We start from the raw sequence: 25,285 nt of genomic DNA, 5'->3' as shown, positions 1-25,285 counted from the left end.
GAGCCCAAGATGGCCGTCTGTCAGCCATTTTGTTTTCTGATCAGTCCCAAAATTAAAAGGCCACAACTTAGGGCAAGAGGAACCTTCCTAGTGATATTTCTGAGAAAGATTCATCAACTTTTACTCTCAATCTAACTGGCCTACCATCTGATAATGGTTGGTGATGGTGGGATAATTACAAAATCATACAAACAAGTTTCAAGTCAAATGAGCGTGCAACATAGCTTTAATCACCACTCTTCACTTTAAGTCAAGATCTGTGCCTACAATGTTACAATGGAAAAATATCAAATAGCCATGTCCCATGTCTAGTATAATACTAAATTATCACAGGGGCTGGATACAATTAATTTTGATAGATAACACTACAACGTAATACTGTTCCTATAATCATTGCATCTGGCCCCTGTGGATTTCACTAGCCAAGGATATGAAATAGCACTGATTTAACCACAGAACCTGGACACACTAAAATACTATGATGGTAAGAATTACCAACTTTATGATACCATTGTTACAACCATTGTATTTTAGTCTCTAGTTCCTGTGGGCTGAAATATAGCCATGGATGAGAAACATTTCAATCACCTGGAATGTTCAACATAACACACTGAGGTCTGCTTTGATCACAGTAAATAAAATGACAGAGCTAGAAATAATTTCGGCACTCATCCAGTATACAGAATACCGGGCCCTATAATATAGCTAGGCCTATATAGTATAATATATAGACAACACAATTTCCATATACATAATCTGCAAGGAAAGACATCCACTGAGTTACATATGCATGGCAATATATTTCTCTACCTCAGATCTAATCACAGATGAAATCAAGTGTTTACACATCACAGCATGGTTTTATTTTTTGGAATATGACAATTAAATTAAGTTTTTCATAGAAGCAATTCCTGTCCGATGTATACCATACATACGAAAATAAATGCGGAAAACCTCTGGACTATTAAAAACACTACAAAAGCAAACATCCATTCTAATTGTTTATCACAAGGAGCACACATCAGTAATACGAAACAACATTTCTGCATGCACCCTGATCAATATCATGCATGCTATTACTCTTTCCAAACCACGAGTGGGGAGGTACTGGACATCAAGTATTAAGACAATCTGCTCTATGGATAAATTTTTTGCAGAAATTTTGAAGAGTGATTTGAGTGAACCTTACAATATATATCATACAATGCCATCCAAAATGGGGAAAAAAGATTAAAAAAACTTGTTTGTGTATCATACAGGCTCATGAAAAATTTCAAATGGTTCCAAAAGACATGAAATTCATGTGTCAATCAGCATTGCTTTCTAAAACATTTCACCTGCATTGAAATAACAGTGAGTGTGTAACAACACTGAAAAAACATACTGTATCTTCGAATTATTTTCCTCAACGAAAAAATACTGTGAATTTATCAAAATTTCAGAAATAACACACAATATTGTAAAAACATTGCAGCTGAGGATTTTTATCTTTCAATAACCTCTTAACACTATTTGTGAACTATCAAAGTATTATCAATAAAGTGAAAAAATAGATAAACTGAATTCTGAAATATTAAAGTGGACATTTTAACTGATTGTGGTGTATATTCAGTGTACAGTGTACTTGAATTTAAACACAAAATACCTAAAAATTAACCGGACCAACTTAAGACAATGGTAAACACATTGCACCGCCGATTTTCGAAAATAGGGTTTCTTTTTGTTAATGAATTTTCAACAGAGAAATTCTGAATGTTTTTACATTGTTTTGGTTTTCCAAAGTTTTTGCTTAGCACTTACTACGGTCACCAAATTATTAATGAAATTCAATAATGCATGAAAATGTAAACACTCTGATAAAAAGAGCTTTACAGTAAATGTAGGTAACTGACAGCATAAAATCTTAACTTGTCACAAATACCACAAAAAATCTTTTGACAGAATGTCTGTAATTGAACAAAGCCGTTAAATTCTAGGCAATCTGTTGAACATGCATTAATCATCTCTGAGTGGGATAAACAAAATCGCCATAGAAATGTTTATATGTGCAGGAACTTATGCATGATAATTGTAAAGTATATGTAATAAAAAGTATCATTTCTATAACTGTAACAATAGATTGTTACAATCAGATTCATATCTGTCAAACTTACAGAGCACTTTTGATTATAAATAATGGAAAACAAATCAACAACCTTGTACAATAAAAAGTAGCTTATGTTTTTGGTGGATTGCCAAGTCGTTAACTAAATGGGTCAGAACACTATTTGAAGTATCACTGAATCACTGAACTCCAAGAACATGTTTTTAAGTAAAACTTCCTACAGAAAGTTTTCTTTTCACTTAAAAACTTTATGACAAACTCAAATATAATAACTGTTTCTAAATATACTAACTGCATGTGGAGCGCCCTTAGACTAGAATATCGTCCAACTATCTCAGACGGAGCTACAGAAGATTAAACACAGAAGAGATTCTCCATCATGCAACCACTATTCTTCAAAAGACAAAAACAAAAAGTTAGTTTGTGATGGCTGAATCACATGGACATCAGATAAATTAGGACAGAAAAATGCCATTACATCATCCCAAACACTGGCTGAAGCCAGATTTTTACACAGGTAACAAAATTAACAAAGTTTTAAATATATTTGAACCATAGAAACAGTAGCCCTAACTATTTGACAAGGGAATGAGATATTACATCTGCTTCAACATCAGGATTCTAGTGTTGTAAGTTGTTCCTTTAACTGGGCGAGGTTTTTATTCATTGTGATGCAGAATCCTCTAGAAGCAGGCAGGAATGGAAAGTCTGGTGCACACAGCTTGTCCTCACCCACCTCAGGTTTTGGAAAGTCTGGGGCACACAGCTTGTCCTCACCCACCTCGGGTTTTCTGCTATCGTCTTTTGCTGTGTTGTGAATCTCGGCACCTTCCATGTCATTTGTATTTTCAGATTTTGCACAGTTTTCACTTCTGGAGTTGGTTTTCTGCTCTGTTAGTAAAATCCAGTGTTCAATTCTACGTACAAATCTGTCAAAATAGGTACGATAAGACATTATTTCAAAGAAGAAAAAGCTGTTCATAAGTCAGGTAAAAATATGATAGAAGATTGTCAATGATAGTAATTTAATCCCTTTGAATTTTTACAACCATTTGAAAAGACTAAAAAGGTATTTATGGTTATTTCACATGTTACTGATGAAATAAATTTTTATACACAACTAAAAAAACCTTAAATTTACTTGGTATCAACAATGGTGTACAAATTGCTGAGTTATGAAAACAGGGTACAGATTAATTTTCCACATGACCATCTAAAGCACATTCCTACCTCCTTCCACACTTTCTGATGTGCTCCAGTGTTTCTATTGTAAAGCTATAAGGTGGTCGCTGTATCATCTTGGTGACACTCTAAAACACACAACACTTTCCCTTTATAAAGTTTAACAACTGGTTTAATTGGTTTTAACTTCTATATCTCTCTATATAGTTCACCCCAGGTCAAAGTTGAATCGATAAGTACCACAGAAAGTAACTCAATCAAACAACAATGAAACACAAAAAGATAATCAAGTTCACAAACTACAAAATCAGCCTCTATTGTTTTTGTTTTTTGTTGTTTTAATTATCATAAATGTCTTTTTTAACTCCTACCTGCACCAACTTCAGTATGGCCATTTCATTATAGGTTTTGCTGTTTTCACTCCCCAATTGAGTGTCTTTTTGTCTTTCATATCCGGCTTCATTGAAATAGGGTTCTGCCACAAGTATCAGGCCTAAAAATACAGAGAACATTTGACATCTACAACCAATCTAATTTGACATCTACAATCTACAATCAAAACATCTATAAGTGATTGAGGACCTCAATTTCTAAAATCTATGTGAAATACCACTACTAAGACAAGATCACAACCTACTTTTTAGTAATAACTTGATAATATTCTCACTACACCACTGAAAAGAAAGACGGTGGTAGAAAAAATATACCACTCTAAAATACTGCAATTCTGGCAAACAATCCAAATGTTCCCCATTAGAATAGAAAAGGCATCAGAAACTCTCAGAATTCACTCCCGATATTCAATTGCTTCTGATGATCATTCTACGATACCCAGTGTTCAACAATTCGTACATTATACTGATTAGCATCATGACGACTGTCATACACGTTAATATTCATAGTGTTTTATCTAGGAATATAAATGAAGCAGAAAAAGCACCAACAAAACTGGTTTCTTACAAACAAAGTTCATCAGATTTCTCAAACAAAACTGCAATAAATATCTCAGTATCCAGAAAAGGTTTACCTTGAATGGAAACTAGTACTTGGAGAAGATTTGAGCCGGAGGTCCAATTTTCTTTGTCCTGTTTCAAACATAGATTAATTATTACTTCAAATATGTATATAATATGTAGATAAAGTATATAACATAGGTTTATCCTTTTATTATCAAAAAATACTCGTACATGTATAGAGACATCATTCTAACATATCAAAATCTGCCATCCTTCCTTCAACTGATGAAGCAATGTTATATTGTATCATTGAATATAAGATGAATACATTGCAAACAGATGCATCACATTGTTATCATTTTGTATTATAGCGATACTAAAGATACAAATATATCTCAATAAACGCTGTCTCAGTTGAAATTGATATAAAAACAACCAATCACTGATAGTTATTGAAACACTACCTTGAAATATCTAACATAACAGAGTCATAACTTATATTTTTTAAATAAATTTATAGGTTTAAGAAAGTTAACAAAATTAAAAAACAATTTTTACTATCTCTGACCATCATTCTCTCTTGATAAATCATAACATAGGTTTACCATCTTATCAATATCTTTCTACAAATGAATAGCACTAGACATTTTGTGTTTTACTGACCTTGCCTTCCCAAGTTCCCAACAGACTCACACACACATTGCCATCCTCATACAGATTGGGGTTTAACCTGTCTGAGCAGAAGGCTATGTAGTGAAACAAGGGTGGACAGTTGGGGTAGTCAGCTGGCAAGTGAATGTCAAAGAAGAAAGGAGCATCCTCGTATGGCGTTTTGGCTGGGCCCATTATCATTGCAGAGAATAAATCCTAAAACGTATTGATAAAAATATGACAAGAGACTTACATACCTGATTTATTGGTATATAATTGACAGTTCTGCTTTTTAAAAGTATTTAAAAATACCAAACAATTGCCTTTATTTTTTATATTCCAAGTCAGTGTAGTAAACCTCAATTTTCAATCAAGAAGACAGCATTACAACAATTACATATAAAGACATTTCCAGTCAGCAGTTAGCCTAACAACTATAGACAAGAGACACAATGGGCCTGCAGCATTCACTAGGTATATATATATAAAACAGACAAATATGCCTCTATGCCTTAAAGTTTATTGAGTCATTTAAATGCTTTAACAAATTTGACCCTTGTGAATTGAATATAAGTCAACGTCATTTTTTCCCCCCAAACTTTGTCAGGCTTCATCCTAAGAACATACCAGCCAAATATAATGCCTCTAAGCCCTTTATTTCATGACAAGAAGTTGTTTGAATTTTTTTAATACATTTGACCCCTGTGACCTTGAAAGTTGGTCAATATATTAAGAAACTTGGTAGCCCTCCAACCCAGCATCATACAGGCACAATATTAGCAACCTGTTTCTTTTGGTTATTAAGAAGAAGCTGTTTAAAGATTTCAACAAATCTTACGCCTGTGACCTTGAAAGAGGATCAAGGTCATTCATTTTAACAATCTTTTCCCCAGTACGCTAAAAGCCCAATATCATTACCTTTGGCTTTCCCTTACTGAGAAGAAGTTGTTTGAAGAATTCTTAACACATCTGATGTCTGTGATCTTACAAATGGGTCAAGGTCATTCATTTGAACCACCTGGTAACTCTTCATCTCAGCATGCCACATGTTTAATATCAGAACTCTTGGCCTTGAGTTCCTGAGAAGAAGTTGTTAGAAGATTTCCATACATTTGACCGTTGTAACCTTGGATGTGGGTCTCAAGGTCATTCATTTGATCAAACTTAGTACTCCTTTTCCCAGTATGCTTAAGACCGAATATCAATACCATTGACCTTTCCCTTCCTGACAAGAAGTTGTTTGAAGATTTTTCAACCGTTTGACCCATGTGTCATTAAAAGTTGATCAAGGTCAGTTCTTTGAACAGAGTTGGTAGTCCTTCATCCCAGCATGTTATAGGCCCAATATCAGTACCCTGGGCTTCTCTATTATTGAGAAGAAATTGCTTAAATTAAAAGTTGATGCAGGATGGATGTAAGACACTGCATCACGGCATAAGCTCACTTAGCCCATTGGCCCAAGTGAGCTAATACAGACATTTCCAGTCATCACTCAGCCTAATAACAACAGGCAATCAATCATTTTATCGTAGTAACTTACCACTCTGTCTTCAAACCCTTTCACAGTGATGCCATGTGGGAGACTGGACTGTAGCAGCTTCAACTATAAAACATATAACTGCATTATTACACGTGTTCTGTAATTCAACAAGGAAGCCCAAACACAATATTAGTCTAATGTATGGAGAGTCAACACTAGAAAATTTTCGAAATGCACTGAATTTTGTAGGAAAAGTTTTTAATTTTCATCGAAGTGGTTGAATACCAAAGAATTTAAGTTGCCGTTGTCAGAGGACAAACCAATACATCAGAAGAACAAAATTAGATACAAGTCAATTTCTGTAGAATGTGTTCCAATACAAGAAATATATTATGAACATATACATACTAGCAACAAATTTTATCAATTTTCTTGACATTTCAGTAAAAAACTTATTTACTGAGTATGAACTACAATGATGGCACCAACCACTAGCTGGCAATCTTCAAGACTTTCTGGAAGAATTTGATACAGATAAGTAGACATTATAACAAACCTTCCCTCAGTTTTAACCACTACTTTTGTAGCTAGAATTATAAACACACTCCCCTCTTCTCCAATGCTATACCCACCTCTTTCTTAACTGCAGTCATGAATACTTTTGAAATTGTTACAGGTTCTTTGGACCGGAAATTATGACTTGGAGGCACTTCAGACTCCAGTATAAAACCTGGGAATATATATAATCATCATCAACTGTTAGGAAGGTGTCCAATCTTAATCTAATTTTAATTTTAAATCTTATGAACTATATTTACTTGTAACCAACATTACTGAACTTTCTAGTAAACAACTGATAACTACTATTGGTATAATATTTTTGTTTGCCAAATTATTCTTTATCTAATATTCACACAAAGATGATTTTAATAAAACGTTATGCTACTTAGAATCCTTTAAACAATATCATTAATACAAAGAAAAAAATTGTTATAAAATCTTTTACAACTGAAGGATATAATACAACAAGATTTCACTATGTAAACATCAAGAATGTGTATTCTTCAAGTGAATCTTACTTCCTCTTTCCTTGCTGATGGGCTCTATAGCCTCTGTACTAATATCCAGACTGTTACAGTCAATTGGGGAAGGAACTTCAACAGAGCAATCAGCAGAAACCAAACCACTAGTATCACTATCCTGAACTGCTTTTTCTGTGACACTCTCACTGGCCTCGGATGATTTCACTTCCATGTCAGTAACTTCACACTTGGCTTCCGTTGTGCTCATGCTCTCTGACACTTGCGCTATGTTATTTCCATTCTCAGTTTTCAATGGGTCACTATTCTTAAGAATGAGTGATGAATCAGTAGTAGCTAGAGTTAGTCCAGCCTCTGCAGATTCTGGCGAGACATTGTCACCTTCCTGAGAAATAGGCAATGCTTCAGAAGAAGGTGAAATAGAGGTCGAGGAGGCTTGTGCGATTGCCTGACTACTCCTTTTATTTACTTCCTCCTGCATTCTCGTCATCTGTTTGCGTAGTTGTTTGCATATCTGAGAACACAATTCAACATTTTTGTCTCTTGTTTTAGCTTCACTCTCTGCAGCTAAATCAGTCTGCTGGCTTTTGTCATTCGGAGGGGTCGCCTCTGAATTACTACCCGTATCTTTCTCTGTATCCTTCTCCGTTGTACTCCTATCTGAAGAATTCTCCCTGGAATTACTTACTATACCATTACACAAACTTTGTTGCTGAGACTCCTCCTTAGAACAACCATCTCTGTCCCCATTGAGATCACAGGTTTCCTCTGTAACCCGACAGTTATTTTTCTCTTTACATTCCATTGACAACATCTCGTAGTCATTAGTAGCAGCTACATCAGCGTGAATAACTTCTTCACATTGAACTTCCATGCCAGTTGCTGAATCATCAGTCTGAACACATGCTACACTCCTACAAATGCCTGACTCTTCATTCATATCGGTCTGAACACTTGTCGACACCTGTGACATGCTTCCCTCACCATTCTGACCCTTTATACTTTGTCCTCTTCTATTTTCGAACACCTGTATCAAATGTCGGTTGATCTTATTGCACTTTTCCTTGCGTAGTTTTGCCCTGATATCTTCAATTAACCCTACAATGTCTGGACTATCAAAGTAAGAGGATTTTATAATTCTATCTAATTCTCTGCACTTGCGGTAAATTGCTATAATGTCTTGAAAACATTGTTCTGGGTTCTGAATTCTAAAGTCACTTTGAACATTTACAAAAATTGCTTCAAGTTTACTAAGTGCAGTCTGAGCTCTGTGTATAAAAGAAACCAACTCTTCTCTTTTCTGTTGTACTTGGAACCATGATGACTCTGCTTCTCTGAAATTTAAAAATAAGGCAAATAGTTAATTGAAAAAATGATAATATGAAATCACCAATAGACTTTGAATTATAACATAAACATTTGGAAAAAATGAGATTCCAAAGGGATCTTGGAGCCCAACATAGCTTGATTTTTATTCGTTTTTTAAAAATCTAATCTTTCTCCAACTTTTCCTTCCCTTTGTTTATACTCTTAATTTGAATTTGAACATTCCTCTGCAAAAACTTTCATTGTTGAGATCCAAGATGGCCACCTGCTGTCCATTTTTATTTTCTAACAAACTCAAACAGGCACAACTAGGGACTGAGGAGAACGGATTATGAAATTTGAGAGAGATCCATCCAGTACATTTCAAGAGAAAGTGATAGCAAAAACTGTTTAGGGATGGAGAAATGACAGACTATAGACAATGGGCAACTTGAATAGCTGACCTTAATAATATCAACATGGTCCAAAAAACTCCAAAAGAATCCATTAGCTTAACACATCTGTGTCAAATATAAACTCCTGATTTTGTTTACAGAGATGAATGTTTGCGCAATATTCAATATATAATTGAGTGATGAATTTTACTTGTTAACTTTGGTAAGAAAAAAAACAAAACAATTTTCATTTTTTGAACACAGATTGGAAAAGGTCACACCTTGATGATAAAGAAAGAAAGAAAAATTGACTTGGTATCTTTCCCTAAATGAAGGATATATATATATAGGTGAAGCAAAATCTCTACTTTGCATCTGGTGTTGTTGACTTGTTGGTGTCATCATCAACTTCTTCTTCATTTTCTGTCTCCCAGCTTGCATCACTGTCCTCCTCATCATCATCGTCTTCCTCTGTTGTCTCCCAGTCCGAGTCACTGTCAAACTCACTCATCTACAAACATATCAAATAGCATATTAGGTAAAATATTTTTCTACTGCTTACCTTTGTTGACTTAATTTTGTTAAACAGCCATCGATTGTCCTATATCTTATTTTAATGCCACCATTGGCTAGGTAAATTTTTTTCGTCTAACCATCAATAACTGTAAAGCCGAATTTTTCTATCACCAAAAGTATTTGGTTACACATTAACCATGACAGGAAGCAATTGGAATTGATATCTGAAAAAGTAAAATGTAATTTAAGACTAGATATTTCAAAGTTATATTAAACTTTGCCCTAGAACATGTAACTACAAAGAACAACATTATTACATCAAAATTTGTATTAATGAGGGTGAGAAAGTACACAAGGTTTTACACAAAATGTCATTTCACCTCATCCCTACAATACAGATTTCCTGAGAGTAATAGGGAGTCAGACCACCTGTTATACAAAATATTGATTCACCTCATTACCTACTTTGTATAGTTCCTCAGAATAACAGTGATTTATCTCCCCTTTTATACCAAACATCAACTCACCTCTTCCCCTACAATGTAGAGTTCCTGAGGGTAACAGTGAGTTATCTCCCCATTAGGCCAGCGTATATGTAGGGATCCATGTGGGTCGAGTCTGTGAACCTGTCCTACAGCAGGAGTATTATCTGAAACATTCTGTAACACACAGAAAAATCTGTTCACAGCTATGTTATTTGGGAAATCACAAAATTTGGAATTAAAGAACACAAATTCTAAAATAAGATCTAAATGCTGTCAAAGTGTAAAATGACAGCACATGTTTAAGCAACTTTGTTTTTAAAAGAAAGTTATCATCAAATTTACAAGTAAACAGTACTGATATTCAGGATTACATATACTGAAGTCTATGCGCCACAGCACATAACAGTTAGGCATACTCTAAAATCACTCAATAAGAACATTCTAGGTAAAGATTAGCCAATAGCCAGCCTAATGAAATTCACAATCTAGCCGAAGACTTACTGAAGGCTCAGCTACTCGTATGACTGTGTGGCCAGGTCGGAACTTGAAGTCTGAGTGGTCCTTGATATCATACACACTGACCTCTGTAGTAGGAACAGTCTCGTCTGGCCTACAAAAAACATACAAATAACGTTAAAAATTCCATACACATTAACAAACACACCAGACAATGTTGCAGTTCAAACAAATTTAACAAATAAATTGTGTCTACAAATTTTTGCCTAACAAAAACCTAACAAGCGATCCTATAGAAGATCTTGGCATCCACCATTCTTTGATTACTCTTCAGAAATAGCTATAATAATCTTTAACTGTTACATCAATGGTAGATGCTGTCAGCAGAACAAAACTTGGAACCGAAGGAAACCTATATGTGATTCATCCAGTCCTCAAGAATTCAATAACAATTTGTCATAGTCAAAATCCAAGATGGCCACCTGTCTCACAATTTGCTTTCCTGACCACTCCCAAAATCAAAAGAGTACATCTATGGGCCATGGGGAATATTCATAGGAAATTTGAGAATGATCCATGTAGTTCTTTTCAAGAAATAGCAATTAGCAAGTAAAGAATTAAAGGATGGCCAGCCAGCCAGCCAGACAGACAGACAGCCAGCCAGCCAGCCAGCCAGCCAGCCAGACAGATTTCACATGATGGACCACAGACACAGGATAATTTTAACATTCTCATACAATGAGAAACAAAGTCACATGCAAAGTCTACTTATGGCTTGACAAACCAAAGGACAGCAAACAGATATAGTTAATGTTACATGGCCCCATATGAAATTTGTCATCTGCAACACCAAATTATTTACAATAAAAAAGATAGGCCATTCACATCAGTACTCATTCATGTGAGGATGAAAATCATATCAATAATACAATAAATATTTCATGATGATAGTTGCATACGGGGTAGTAATAGTCTTGGAACTTACCTTTCCCCTTTGGCTATGTCAACAGTCTTCATCCATCTGACCATACAGGTTCTGGCCAAATGGTCACAGCTGGTCACTACACCATAATTACCACACTTCCCATTATTGTTTTCTGGTAGGCACAAAAGCAGATACATGGTGTCAAATACACATTCATTCTATCAGGACATGTTAGTATGTACATCCTATATCTCATTCTGTAAGTACAAATATACATTGTATTCTAAAAAAAACAATAACAGGAAATGTGCTATCTATTTTGTATTGCATGTACTTCAGATTAACTTCTTAAAACACATATATAAGACAAACATTCTTTTTAACTATAAATACATAACATCTTGGTCAACTTAAAACATGTTTTTTGCAAATTTTCCAGGGCTCAATCCACCATGTTGTGTGTTTGAGTATAAGTATGTAACCTACCTTTTGAATCGACCACAAAGTCACCAGGAAAAAATTCCAGTTCGTCAAGGTGATGAATGGGATATAAGTCAGGAGATGGAGTCCCTGTTTCTTCCTTTCCATTCTGAAAATATATAATTTTATCAAACATTTATTATTAAAAAAAAACAAATAATGATAAAGCTGATCTTGGTGCTGAATTACATGCTGAAATTTTTGTTCAATAATAAGTGTACTTATTTAGACTAAAATACTTTACATTTCCCACCACAAAACAAAATATTGCTGCACACTTTGGTCTTTTACCCACCAACTGAAATAACAGGGGAAAGTATTGTGACCTTTAATTCATCTAGCATAATTTCTTGCCATTTATGCACAAAAGGCCATACCTCACTATATTATGATACATGCTTATCCCAAGGCAAAAGAGAAAATCACCACCACTAGGATATAACCCTGTATTTAGTGAAGTGCATCATAGCCCTTATCTATGAAGCCATTCTCATAGTTTATGCAATTATTCTGTGCTCAAGACATTTAGGTATTTGATAAAATCAGAACTTGAAAATTTAAGTTACATGTGCTAGATGATAAATATGAAATGCAGCTCCAATGTTCCTCAGAATCAGTTAGTTTTTTATCAAACAATATTTTCATATCTTTTTTTTGATAATGTGCATGAAGATCAAAATTATTTCAAGTAAGGCACTTGTTAAACAGCTGAAATTACAAACCTGCCACATTATGTTTGCTGTTGAAAATGTATAACAAACTTCAACAGCCACTAGTGAGCCAGGATCACATGGAAGATTAATGTCCTCAAATTTTGCTAGAGGTTTCAACTTGGATCTTTCTCCTTTTCTCTTTGTTTTAGACTTCTTTGTTCCCACTTCTTTCACTCTACTTTCTGTCTTTCCAGCTTCAGAATTTTTTTCATTCTTTTCCGTTTCTTCAACCTCATCTTCCTCATCATCCATCGACTCGTACTCATCCGACATATTATCAGTATCATCTTTATCACAGCTAGGTTCCGTGCTTTTGTCAGGATCAACATTCTCATCGTGTATAAGCTTCATCAGCAATGTATTTTTGGAAAATTTTGAACATTCTGGTGAACTTATAGACAAAGACTTGACTGGAGTAAATACTGGACTAATGCCATCTTTAAAAGTCAATAAATTGTTTCTGGTGACAATGTCTGGTATTAAGTTTCCTTTAGGAGGAACCTCTGTCATTACATCACTTGCTTTGATCACATATTTCTTTTTATCACCAATCTGTACTCCACAGTGCGTAAAGCCTTCTAGTATATGTAGTCTAAAAACCAGAAAAAAATATCAAATAAGATATCTATTCTTTAAAAAAGGATAAGTTTATTAAACTGATAGTCTGGTAGCACCGAGTATGCTTCATTTTCAATTTTAAGTAATTTCACCTGTGATAGGGAAAATTATATACAGCCTACTTCCCAGCAATTTTTATTTTCTCCGAGTATTCCAACTTTTGAGCATTTCCATACACACACAGAAATTTAATTATTAAACCAGGTAAGTAATAAAACCAAGAGAGTTTGGCAGAATACCTCATTAACTTCAGTTCTGTTTTCATTTGAACAATTTCTGTAGGTTTTACATTTAGCATTTGTGTGAACTTTCAATTAATGACTGAGATTTAAAATGATTGCTATTTAGATCATAACAAGGAGAAAATTTATTTCACATAACAGACTCAAGAAAGCATTACTGAAAATCAAATTTTGAAAACTTCACTTGATTCTCATCGTAAAAACTTTATAATTTTACATGACATTAAGATTCTACTTCCATTTAAACATGCATGTAATAAGTAGATATCTCTTATCCAATGTATGGAGATGTAATCATACTAGGTGTGATATTTGCTGAAATATCTTCTAAAACTGCAATAGATGAGGGATTGCTTTCTGTAGACCAACTTTCTTTCCAGTGAGATTTACTTTTGTGAATTTTGCAATCAACACAAAATCACAAAATATAGTCGTCAATTAAAACACAGATTATGAGAACTGATTCTTATAGTTAACATGTTTTCCTTTATTCAATAACTGTCAAATTTTGTTTTCAGAACAATTTTTTTTCCCTTGGATTTTTGATTCTGAGGAATTAGTTTTTAAATGAAATACTTAGGTGGAGAGCTAAGGCATGTAGGAGTTCTATGACTAGGTCACCTTTATACCAAATTATGCATGCTTTGAACTGACTGTGATCGACCTTCACATTTAATCTGAAGAAAAGCACAAGATACCATAATATTATGAATCTGAAAGTTAATTAAACTTATCTATTCCTCTAAATATCACATGTTGTCAAAAGTTGTTCTCAATTACGAACAGGTCACCATTGACCTAGGTCCGTCGAACATCCTACAGCAACCTCATCTGTTGTGGCTAAAGTAGCTACCAGATTTGAGGCTTCTTTCAGGGTTTAAATAGAGACCGCACACTTTAAATTTTACGATGGTGGGTCAGAATTTCCTATATAAATTGCTGCAATCTTCATACAATACTGATATGGCAAAAGTCAGCAGCTGTGAAAGAAAGTTGGTTTACATTATTACCTGGTACGGACATATTGCTGATAAGTACAGCATCAGTATCTATCATCCTCAATACTCTCTACACCCCTGAAAAAATTCATGGCAAAAACGGTATAATGTGCGACATCTTGTGGATAAGACTAGAAGACTTGTTTGATCCTTTAATGTATATCAAACAAATATTGAAGTAGCATGTTGGCATGTTGTACTGGTTTTGAAGTTGAAAGTTTCCATCTTCAATGGAAAAAATCAGTCTGTGATTAGTCATGTTTTTTCTCCTGAAACCAGCTCTAGACCAGTAGAATTACTTCGATTGTGTCTGCAATTTTGCAATGAAATGTTCCTGGGGTGCAGAGAGAAAAGGTATTGAGGATGCTGTTTTGATAGACAACTTTTAAACAGCATTGGAATATATGAATATGAAAACTATGTTATCATGACTTTCACCTATCAAGATCTTTAGCCTTCACATCATTAGGCGGATGTTCCATGTTTGCGATGGAGTCATCCATCTTGGTGAAGCCCCTACACAGCCACTGAACCTCAACAGAGCGAACAGTTACCTAGAACAAACCAAATATACAAGTATGAGGTTAGCAGTTCACAGAGTTCATATTTAGTGTGCTGCTATGTGAACAAACAGGAATCAACTATTAATTGTTCAGTTCAGAAGACAGTAGAAACCATTTTTTAGGAAATGAAACATTTAGTTCCATGACACAGACACAAATTTGCTTTTTATAGTAACAATACCTTGACCATCAATTTTCTCGCTTCAATGTAAATCCAAATAATCAGTCTCCTTTTGGGAAATTAGCACGAAGTTTGAGTTTGAATGACCCAAGAGGGCTTAAGTTATAACACTTAAACAATTTTTATCTATTTATAGTAACAGCAATTTTGACCTTTAACATTCAGACTTTCTCAAACTTTAACAATTAAGCCTTATACAAACATTTTCATTAAGAAGTAGTTTATAAAAGTCCAAGTTAGTGATGTGAAGTGATGTTACCACACAGAAACCTTCAACTAGAAAATTGAAGCAGCTGACAACAACATAGTGATCCCTAGTTTCAGGTAACACAAAAAAAATCTTTCAACACTGTCACAGTATCCAGTACACTTACATCTTCCACCTGGACACATACAGGCAGCTTTGATATCTTTGCACGTCTAGCATTGTGTCGTTTTGTTTGGTTTAACCATCTGGCATCTCTGAAATCTTTGATGTAACCAGAAAAAGTTTGCCCACGATAATAACAGCTGTCATAGTTAAACTCAGATTCCTAAAGTGAAAAAGAAACAGACAATAGTGTACAGAAGTATCAACGTCAAGGAAATCCTTCAATTCTAGAAAAGGATTGTCAATCTAACATGTAGATTTCTGTATATACACTGTATAAATTCAACATGGCCTTTCTATATCATTACCTGTGTTTTCAAAGAAATTCCATTTGTAATCTGCCTATACATTTAATATTATGGTAGGCCAATGCATAAATATGTATGTCATTTTGAATCATGTACATTAAATGTTATTTTTTGAGAGATATCATATTTCAAAAACTCTTGTACCTATATATTACATAGCTACTAGAAACAGGAAAGCTGGGAATAATTCCATGTCCTCCCGAATGTTAAGCTAACATGTACAAAACTAATAATAATAAACGTAACTGAGAAATTGTTTATAAAAACATGAAAGTTGTAGTCAAAACATTTATCTTCCTAAGTAAAAATAAACTCACATCATTCATAACATTACTTGTGCACTCCAACATGCAAAGATCTGTGTCCATAATGAGACATCTAGCTCCATCAGGAAAGACAACCTGGATCTGTTGATTCACCATTTCAGGACGTCCAACCCAAGAATCCATAGTTACCTCCCCTGCATCAATCTCAAATCCCTACAAAATAAAGTCCAGCTCAGTCTGCATGATATTGAAGTGTCTTGCATTTGTAAATCAGTATGCCATACAAGAAATTCAATGAATGTTCAACAACACAGCTCTTTTTCATAGCCACTTTTACATATTACAGTATGAAGTTAGATTCCATTACTGTACCACACTTCTTGCACAGACAGCAATACAATTTATATGAAATAGATACAAACATTTGAAGATCTTCTCAATATCAAACCAAGACAGTAAATTTCTGACAAATCTTGTATATATATTTTTTTCACAAGAATTTTTTCTATTAGAAAAATATTTTTTTAGGACATTTATCAACCATTCCGTGCGAATTATATATAACACAAAGTGGAAGAAAAACACAAAGAGGTGGAGGAGTCCAATATCCTGTGGGTGGTACTGGCTGTTAGATGTGTCGGTAGAGGAATCCTAGGTGGATACTGGAGTATTCTAGCAGAACTCCATAGATGATAATAACAAGCAGATATAGGATGGAGCATTAACACCAGGGATTCTGTTACTTAGATTTTATTTGTTGACATGTTTCGGTTGGCTAGGCCAACAGTCTTCAGAACAATTTTACAAAGAGAAAAAGGACAGCTAAAGCGTAAATTACGGCTCAAAATCTTAGTTCTCGGTTCCAGCCAATGATTACATAAAATAAATATGTGTTAACTTCCACAAAAGATTATACAAAGGAAAAGAGATCCAATGTCCAGTGCAATCTACCGAAGGCGTTGTCTGGCTGTCTGTTCCTTTTGTTTTTTACACAAAAGATTGTTAAGATTTATTGACCATTAAAAAATTCAAATGATACATGGAAAATAAACAATAGTTTATCAAAGTTACTTACCTGTAAAGGCCTTAAATCTTTAGTATCTACATTGTAAAGATATTTATTCGTTCCAATTATGTGAAGATGACATTTCATAGTAGTGTCTTGCACAAATCCACGAGGACTATTTTCTCCGACAATCAATTTTCTTATCACATCTCCAGGCATCAAGGATCTGTCTGCCAAAATCACCTTCAAAGACAACAAAAAGAAAACATTACAATCATGGAGAAATTGGTTGGTGATTCAGTCGATCATTTAAGTGTAGGGAAACAGGAAGATTTATCAGGAAACGATGTAGGAATCAGCAAGTGATTTTACAGGGGAAATATAGATGGTGATGTAATATAACAGGGACAAGTATGAGAGGAGAAACAAATAGTGCATGAAAGTAACGTGAAAAAGCAGAATAGAGTTGAAAGGGAGTTTCATAAATAGGGATCAAAAGGAAGGAAAGAAAATGAGTAGGAAGGAAACAAGAGATCCCAGAGGGATCTTGGCGCCCATCATTTGAGGATCTGTTTTCAGTTCTTGAAGATTAGTTTATTTTTTTTTGTTACAGGTGTTGTAAATGTTCATGAACTGGTCTTCATTGAATGTACTCAATGATGGCACAAGATATTTTTATCAAGCACCTATTAGCAAATATCATTTGAAAAAGATCCCAAAGTATTATTAGATATCAGTCAGTTACAGGTGGATAATGGACATGGTCTTGAATCAATATGATAGAATGTCAAAGAAAATATGCTTGTGCTGTATTACTGTCGACATCCAAGAAGGTTGCCTGTGGGCCACCTTGATTTCAAATCAGTCCAAAAGGTCCAATGCACAACTAGGGACCAAGGGAAACTAATACCTATGAAATATCAGAAGGATCCATCCAGTACTTCCTCAGAAATAGCGGTAACAAGATTTTACTCTCAAAATCCAAGATGGCCACCTGTTGGCCATCTTGAATTCGAATCAATCCAAAAAAGGTACAATGCACAACTAGGGACCAAGGGGAACCTGCATATGAAATTTGAGAAAGATCCATCCAGTACTTTTCCAGAAATAGCGGTAACAAGAATTGTTTACGGATAGACGGACGGACGGACGACGGGCGATTTGAATACCCCACCATCTGATGATGGTGGGCTAATAATAAGGGATAAAAGACAATGGGACTCTGGGTTATGGGTGAGGGGTAGGAATGTGGAACTGACTGGTGAATATGTCTACCAAGAAGTGGAATGTTACAACAGACATATACAGGTGCTCATGATTTACAACTGCAAAAATAGAAAATGTGACTGGTCATGCATGGCTAATGGGGAAGAGCTCAAGGTAGAGAATAGTATGGGCACAAAAAATATGAAGAAAGAATATCTGGTAGATTAGGGATGATGAAGAAAACAGTTGATAAGATACTTTGGGCAACTTCGGTGTGTCAAATTATCAGGTTTTGTAGGATAACATCGTGCAACTATAGAGTTAGATTCTGTCTTGTTGTTGATGAATCCCATTTCTAGTTGTTATCACTGCTAGGTCACAAAATTTTAAGACAATTGCAGAAATAATTGTTCTTTTTTCTGTTACTCAGGAATAATGACAAATGACAGTTTATCATAATGTAAAAGAGAAAATGTTAAATAATGAGGTAGTCATTTTACTTTTTGGTTGGTTAAAATTTCTATATTATGATATAGACAGATACATTTATGTGATGACATATGGTTTGTAAATTGATTTATTTCTGGCTAAATATGAAAATGAGAAAAACTGAATCATGCAGCAGATGTAGTGATATCACTTTCAATGAATATGGGTGTGAAATTGTGAACTTGTAAATGGAAAATTGTATACATTAGCTATGTGCATTGGAAACCATTTTTGGACAGTCGAATATGACAAGGCTCCGTTATGATGAGCAGGCCAGGTTGAGCATGTGCAGTGCACCATTGATCACCTTGCTTTCCGTTTCTATCGCGTCATTTCCCTCAGGATGCCACACCACTTTGACAGTACCATGGCGTAGACGATCTTCTTCCTCGTCTTCGCTACTAAAATATTCTGAATTTTCTAACACGAAGCCGAATTCATAGCCACCGTCATCTTTCTTCTTGCATACTTCATCTTCAACGAACAGGTCCAACTCTTTTCCTGCCATTTTGTCTTTCTAACTTATGAGACGGATGCGGCGATAAATATCCGGTTTATGTTCCAATAAATCTTACCTTATTTGGTATCAATGGTACAAAAACAATTCATTTTTCACAATTTATTAATCTCTTTTCATCCAAAAAGAATTATTAGATTCTAGCTTCAATATCAGATTCAAAAGGTATTTTCATCGTCATATTCCGGATTTCTTTTACCTTGAAAGACATTTTAGTTACTACCATTGCACCGCAGTGTCAACAAGAAAGATGGCGTCAAAGTTTACTCGATTGGTCTTGTCGACTGTTCGTCGTCCGCTGCTGACACCTAAGGGTGCAACACCCCTTAAAATGATACCAAAAAGAAATATAGTATGCAGTGAAACTGGAGCAGTCCTTCCAGAACCTCATGTCGACCGTTTTGGGGTATTTAAAGTGTTGTTGGTTGTCATGCCATTTTTGTATGTCGGAGCAACGATAGGAAAAGAGGGTGCCGCGTTCATGGAGGAAAATGACATATTTGTGCCAGATGACGATGATGATGACTAATCTTGAGTAAGGATATATATGAATATGCACGATTTCTGTACCATACATTTTTCTTGCAATGCTGAATTTAGAGTGTGGGTGTGGTCGGGGGGGGGGGGGGGGGGGGCTTGTGGTTACATTGGCAAAACACACAAACAGTGAGGTGACAGAGAAGTATTTCACGTTTTGCGACGTCACAAGGATATGTCGTCTCTAGCAGTACCGTATTAAAATAATATTTTAGGATAATAGATATAATTATACTTACCTTAGACTTTAGTATTTTGGTAGCATAACCTTTTTCCTTGATAACAGCATGAAGTCTTTGTAGTATGGAGCGGAAAAAGTTATTAATGTTTGTCAGAAAATGTACCCAACATTCTTTTGACGGCAGCAATCAAGTCGGCGTGGTTTTTGATTGCATGTATATCTTTCTCTAGTTGGATTTTTATTATCCTCCACACATTTTCAGTCACATTCTGGAGACTGGGATGGCCAGTCCAGACTATTAATTTTGTTGTCCTTTTTCCATTGCAAGGGCTCCAAAGAGTTATGAATGGGCGTATTTTCATTCTTGGTTACAAATCTCCATCAGGAAAATGTTTGGCAGTCATATGCCACAAGTTTTCTTCCAGAATATCTGTACTTCCTAGAGTTTGTATTTCCGTCAACTTCACCGACACACACTGGTCGCCAACGTTCAGAGACTTTTCTCTAATTAATAAACACATCAATTTTTGCCCGATACCACCTGCATCTTATCTGAGAATATGATTTTTCTCCAATGTGGTTGAATAGTCCAGTGTAGACGCGTCATCACTCCAGAATTCCAGTATATAAAAATAAACACAATCCGTCTAGTTTGCAAACCCATGTGTGTCGCACAACAATGCAACATCACGAAACGTGAAATACTTTTGTCACATCACATAATGCTTATGTTAGGCCTAAACTTAAGCTTATCTGTTTAGTTTTTATGTGCAGTCTTCCATGACTAAGCAAATAAACTTTTTTTTGCTTTGTAATGAATTCAAGATTGATGGGCATGTTGTTGGAGTGTTGTTTCAATCATCTGTTTATGTTGGATGCATTTTCTGCTGGCTTTAATTGGTGAACATCCAAATCCTGTCTCTAAGATAATCAATAAAGTAGCTCATCATTTTAGAGACATATTTCATTCAAGGCATTAGGGATGTAATTCATAACTTCCATCAAAATCCCAATGTTTACTGTTGCTTTCAACCTTATGATCAGCAGTCTTTAATCTACGTTGACTGTAACGCAAGAACAGGATGGACATACAGATGTATGGGCGCTTCGCATTGAACACTGTCACTAGTCATTCCAGACAGAAACAGAAAGAACAATTTGCCCCAATTAATTTAGTAAAGAAATAAGTAGACTTAGGCACAAGTATAATCTTCGTGAGATAGGCTTATGTGTTGATGACAAGCTCACAGAGTCAAAATATGTAAGGCCCAAATATGCCCAAAAGGTTAATGTTGATCAATGCAAACAGGGGAATAAGTCGTAAGATTTTCATTTCCTATTATTGGCACTGAAGATCTATAAGTTTTGTCAATGGTTTTTGGGATATTAAGAAAGATGTTTTCAAATTAAGTTAATTAAAAGTGTTTACAGCATTTGATTTGTGGCATAGAATCCTACTTTTTATCTGAATTTTGTATTCCCAATTGTGCAAAGGACAAACTTTCTTGGAATGTTGCCAAGGTTACAATCATCAAAAGTGTCTCTGCCGAGTTCAAGCAAATATGATTGATTTGGAATGGATCACTTTGATGATTCCATGCGCATATGCTAATTAATTTTTTGCTCTTTTGAAATGACTTCAGTTGAGTTCAAAATAAACTTGAAAAGATGAAAACATTCCTGTTTCAAAATCATGTTGATTTATCTCAGTAAAAGTCACTCTGTGCCATGTACCAACTCCATTTGTCCTAATTGGTGACCAGTATGATGATAACTACGAAACTTGTCAGATATATAGATATAATAACAACTTTTCTTACTTTCCATATGATGTATACCTCTTACTCATAAGTTCGGCTTGTTTTTTTTTTGGCTGATCCTGCCATCAGATTTTTCTATGGCAAGACATATTATTGAATATACTCAACTGTATTTTCGTTTTTGCAAACTAAGTGAGGTCACTCATTTAGTATTAAGGTCAGTCCTTAGACATCAACTAATCACTGTTTTTAACAACTATGAACTCAAAAACAAATAGTTATTTTATTTGAAGGAGTGTACTAATTTAGAAAAGTTTTGCTAAGACTTTATAGAGCTCTCATAAGATCAAAATTAGACTACGATTCCATGGTTTATTGATCTACTAGGCCTTCATATTATTAGACACTGTTCATCATGATGTTCTCAGGCTTGCTCTTGGAGCTTTTAAGACCTCACCAACACAAGTCCCTATGTAGACGCTAACAAGCTGTCATTATATATCATCAAAATAAATTGGCTTTGCAATACACTATTCAGCTGAAGTAAAAACATTCAAATCCTGCTTTTTCACTTGGATTTGTTTGAATATATTCGAGGGCGAGGTAGATAGCTCGCTCTTTTGTCGAGAATATTGAGGCATTCGGTAGTTAGCATCCATAGGCTTCATCTTGTGTAACCATCAGTGTATAACTGTAGAAATGTTTTATATTTTATCTGCAATTCGAGAAGAAAGGCCGAAAGGTGCAACATTTAAGATTTTTAGCATTTGTCTTTTACCTTTTAGCTTGATATTATGATGTGTTGACAGGCCTTTAAGAATGTAAAGATGATAATTATAATAATAATTTAGAAAGTTTTGAAAATAAAACATTCGATGAATGTAATTTACATCAGAGAGTGTCACTATAGATTGTATATCCTTTCAGTTTTTTGAGTAAAATAAAGAGTTTGAGGGTATAGTGGTACATATACCTGCTACCTATATTTTTTGGGTCATTAGACTGGGAGGGTCATGATGAACAATTGCTATCATGCATTGTTCCTTACCGTCCGCCATCTATAAACTTTCCGTTTAAAACACTACTCCTGTTTAATGCCTTGGCAGTTTTCAACCAAATTTAGCCTGAAACATCATCTGTTATTGGGAATTATTTCTTAAATTCAAAAAGTTGGTTCAACCCGTAGGGATCTTGGGATGGGGCCCGAAAAGGGTAGTTAGACAATACTTTGCTTCAAAATGCTACTCTTCCGTAATGCTTGAATGGATTTTATTCAAATTTTGTCTAACATTAGTACAGGTGGCATTTAATTCTGAAATTGCAGAAGTTGATATGCCCCCAAAGAGTTAGTCAGTATTTTGCCTTAAAATGCTACTTACTGTTCTTTAGTGCTTGAATGAATTTCAATCAAATTTCCAAATTGGGTCTGAAACATCATTGAAGGTGAATAAACATTTCTTAAAATCAGAAAGTTGATTCAACCTCCAAGGGGTTGGGGACAGGGCCCCAAATGGAGAAGTTAGTCGATATTTTGCTTGGAAATGCTACTTTTTCTGAATGCTTAAATGAATTTATTCAAATTTTATCTGAAACATGAGTAGGGGTTGGAAATTAACTCTTAAATTCAAAAAGTTAATATGACCCTAAGGGACTTTGGGACAGGGCCCCAAATGGGGATGTTACCGTGTCAATAATTTGCTTCAAAATGATACTCTCCCTTAATGCTTAGATGAAACGTCATTTAAGATGGAGAAGCATTTCTTAAAATTCAGAAAAATTTATTTGACCTCTATGGAATTAGGGAGGTGGCTCCAAAAGTGGAAGTTAGACAATAATTTGCTTTAGAATGCTATTTCTTCTTATTGCCTGGGTAGATTTCAACCAAACTTGTTCTGAAGTATCATTGCAGATGGGTTAAGTCTTTTGTCTAACTGTGATAAAAGCATTAGATTGAGACATTATGTAAAATAATATTCATTTGCCTCATTGTTCAACAATGGTATAGCCCTATGTTCACTGAATCAAAACATAACTTCATCAAATATAAAATGTTTAATGTCCTGGGCACACCTTGTATACTATATATCTGTGTATTGTCTCATAAATGTATTAGACAGTATACCTGATATATGTACAACCATTTGTCAAATGTCTCACTGGCTATATATAGCCTTGTTATGACCAGAAAATAATTTAGCCCCATCTCATTGTTTGAATCCCCTTACCCACAACCCCAGACTCTAAAAAAAACTGCTAGGTTTTCAGTTTTAATAGATTTAAGTGTTACTGACTATATACTGGGCTTGTACCTCTGGTAATCAACTGAGTTTTTTCATCCTTAGTTTAGTTCTTTTTTTTTTTAAGTTATTTATAGCACACTTGCTTTCTTTTTCAGGTAACATTTCGTGTGAAAACCATCTGTACAGCTGTCCAATTGCCTGAATTGATGTAAGAAGAGAATTGTAAATACTGAAATTCATGACCAAATTCCACTAGACATTGAAGTCTGAAGCTCCAACTGAAATGAAGACCTACACCAGCTTTGTATTCAAGAGTAGTTAAAATTACATTGAAATGACACTTATTTTTTCCAAACTACCATCATTTCTTAGTTTATATATATGCTTTGATCCACACGAACACATCTGCTGTGATTCAGAACAATATTGGCATTTAACAGATGTATTTAAGCACTATTATTTGACTGTACAAGTGCGGCTATTAATTGTGAAGTGTATTTATAATAGAACTTCTCACATTTCCTTAGATGTATAGAAAAAATACCTTTGTTTTATTATTATGTAAATTACTATATATTGCTTTTCATTGAACCTTGTTAGCAACATTTTGCAAAATTTATTGATATACATTTTCCTTCTTTTTAATGATATATATGTACAGATCATGAATGCTGTTCGTTATTAAAATTGTCTCTACTAGTGTTTAAGTTTTCAATTTTCTCTATACTTTACTACAACATCAAAAGATATGTAATATATACATATATTAATGGTCTTTCAATCTTATTTGATTTTTAGCCCATTCTGTGTATGTGTCATCTAGATAACATGCAGTTATGTAAAATCATAAATCAGAAAAAAAAATTCATGATTATTGCTCAGCAGTGATCCTGTCATTACCTCCCCTTATCTTGTGACTATAGACCTATTAGTAATGTAATATGGTAACCAAGATATTAAAAGTCATCTGACTAAGGCCACAGGACGGGAAATTCACTCTTCATTTCTTCCTGCTTTTCTATGATTATGATTACATTTGCATAATATATCAACTTTCACTTCATACTTAAATTGCAGCCTTTGGCCTAGATAATACCTGTCTGGGAGGGATATTT

The 25,285-nt window shown here is 34.6% G+C and overlaps 1 protein-coding gene across 1 annotated transcript; it reads right to left on the bottom strand.

The window, feature by feature from the left end:
• Positions 1-208: 208 nt before the first annotated feature.
• LOC132553442 ((E3-independent) E2 ubiquitin-conjugating enzyme-like) lies at positions 209-19,443 on the bottom strand. The gene is made up of 19 exons (XM_060217686.1): positions 19,243-19,443; positions 17,310-17,483; positions 16,286-16,447; positions 15,665-15,823; positions 14,985-15,100; positions 12,698-13,280; positions 11,982-12,084; positions 11,556-11,667; positions 10,616-10,724; positions 10,157-10,288; positions 9,482-9,624; positions 7,453-8,747; positions 7,006-7,103; positions 6,434-6,496; positions 4,906-5,109; positions 4,314-4,371; positions 3,658-3,779; positions 3,335-3,414; positions 209-3,033 (listed from the first exon to the last, which is right to left on the bottom strand). The coding sequence occupies exons 1-19, from the start codon at positions 19,441-19,443 to the stop codon at positions 2,718-2,720; spliced, it is 4,230 nt and encodes a 1,409-aa protein (XP_060073669.1). The 3' UTR covers positions 209-2,717.
• Positions 19,444-25,285: the final 5,842 nt, after the last annotated feature.

This window comes from Ylistrum balloti, unplaced genomic scaffold, assembly GCF_031769215.1.
Source record: "Ylistrum balloti isolate Yb309-2 unplaced genomic scaffold, AGI_CSIRO_Ybal_v1 Utg370328, whole genome shotgun sequence".
NCBI classification, from domain to species: Eukaryota; Metazoa; Mollusca; class Bivalvia; order Pectinida; family Pectinidae; genus Ylistrum; species Ylistrum balloti.
Note: the sequence above shows the minus strand (reverse complement) of the source record. Positions and strands in the feature narration are given on the sequence as shown.

Coding starts and splice junctions, on each gene's coding strand:
- LOC132553442 (XM_060217686.1), bottom strand. CDS start 19,443: ATGGCAGGAAAAGAGTTGGACCTGTTCGTTGAAGATGAAGTATGCAAG. Junction 10,289..10,615: donor TACGAGTAGCTGAGCCTTCA/GTAAGTCTTCGG, acceptor TGTGTGTTACAG/AATGTTTCAGATAATACTCC. Junction 8,748..9,481: donor TCAACAACACCAGATGCAAA/GTAGAGATTTTG, acceptor TTTAAATTTCAG/AGAAGCAGAGTCATCATGGT.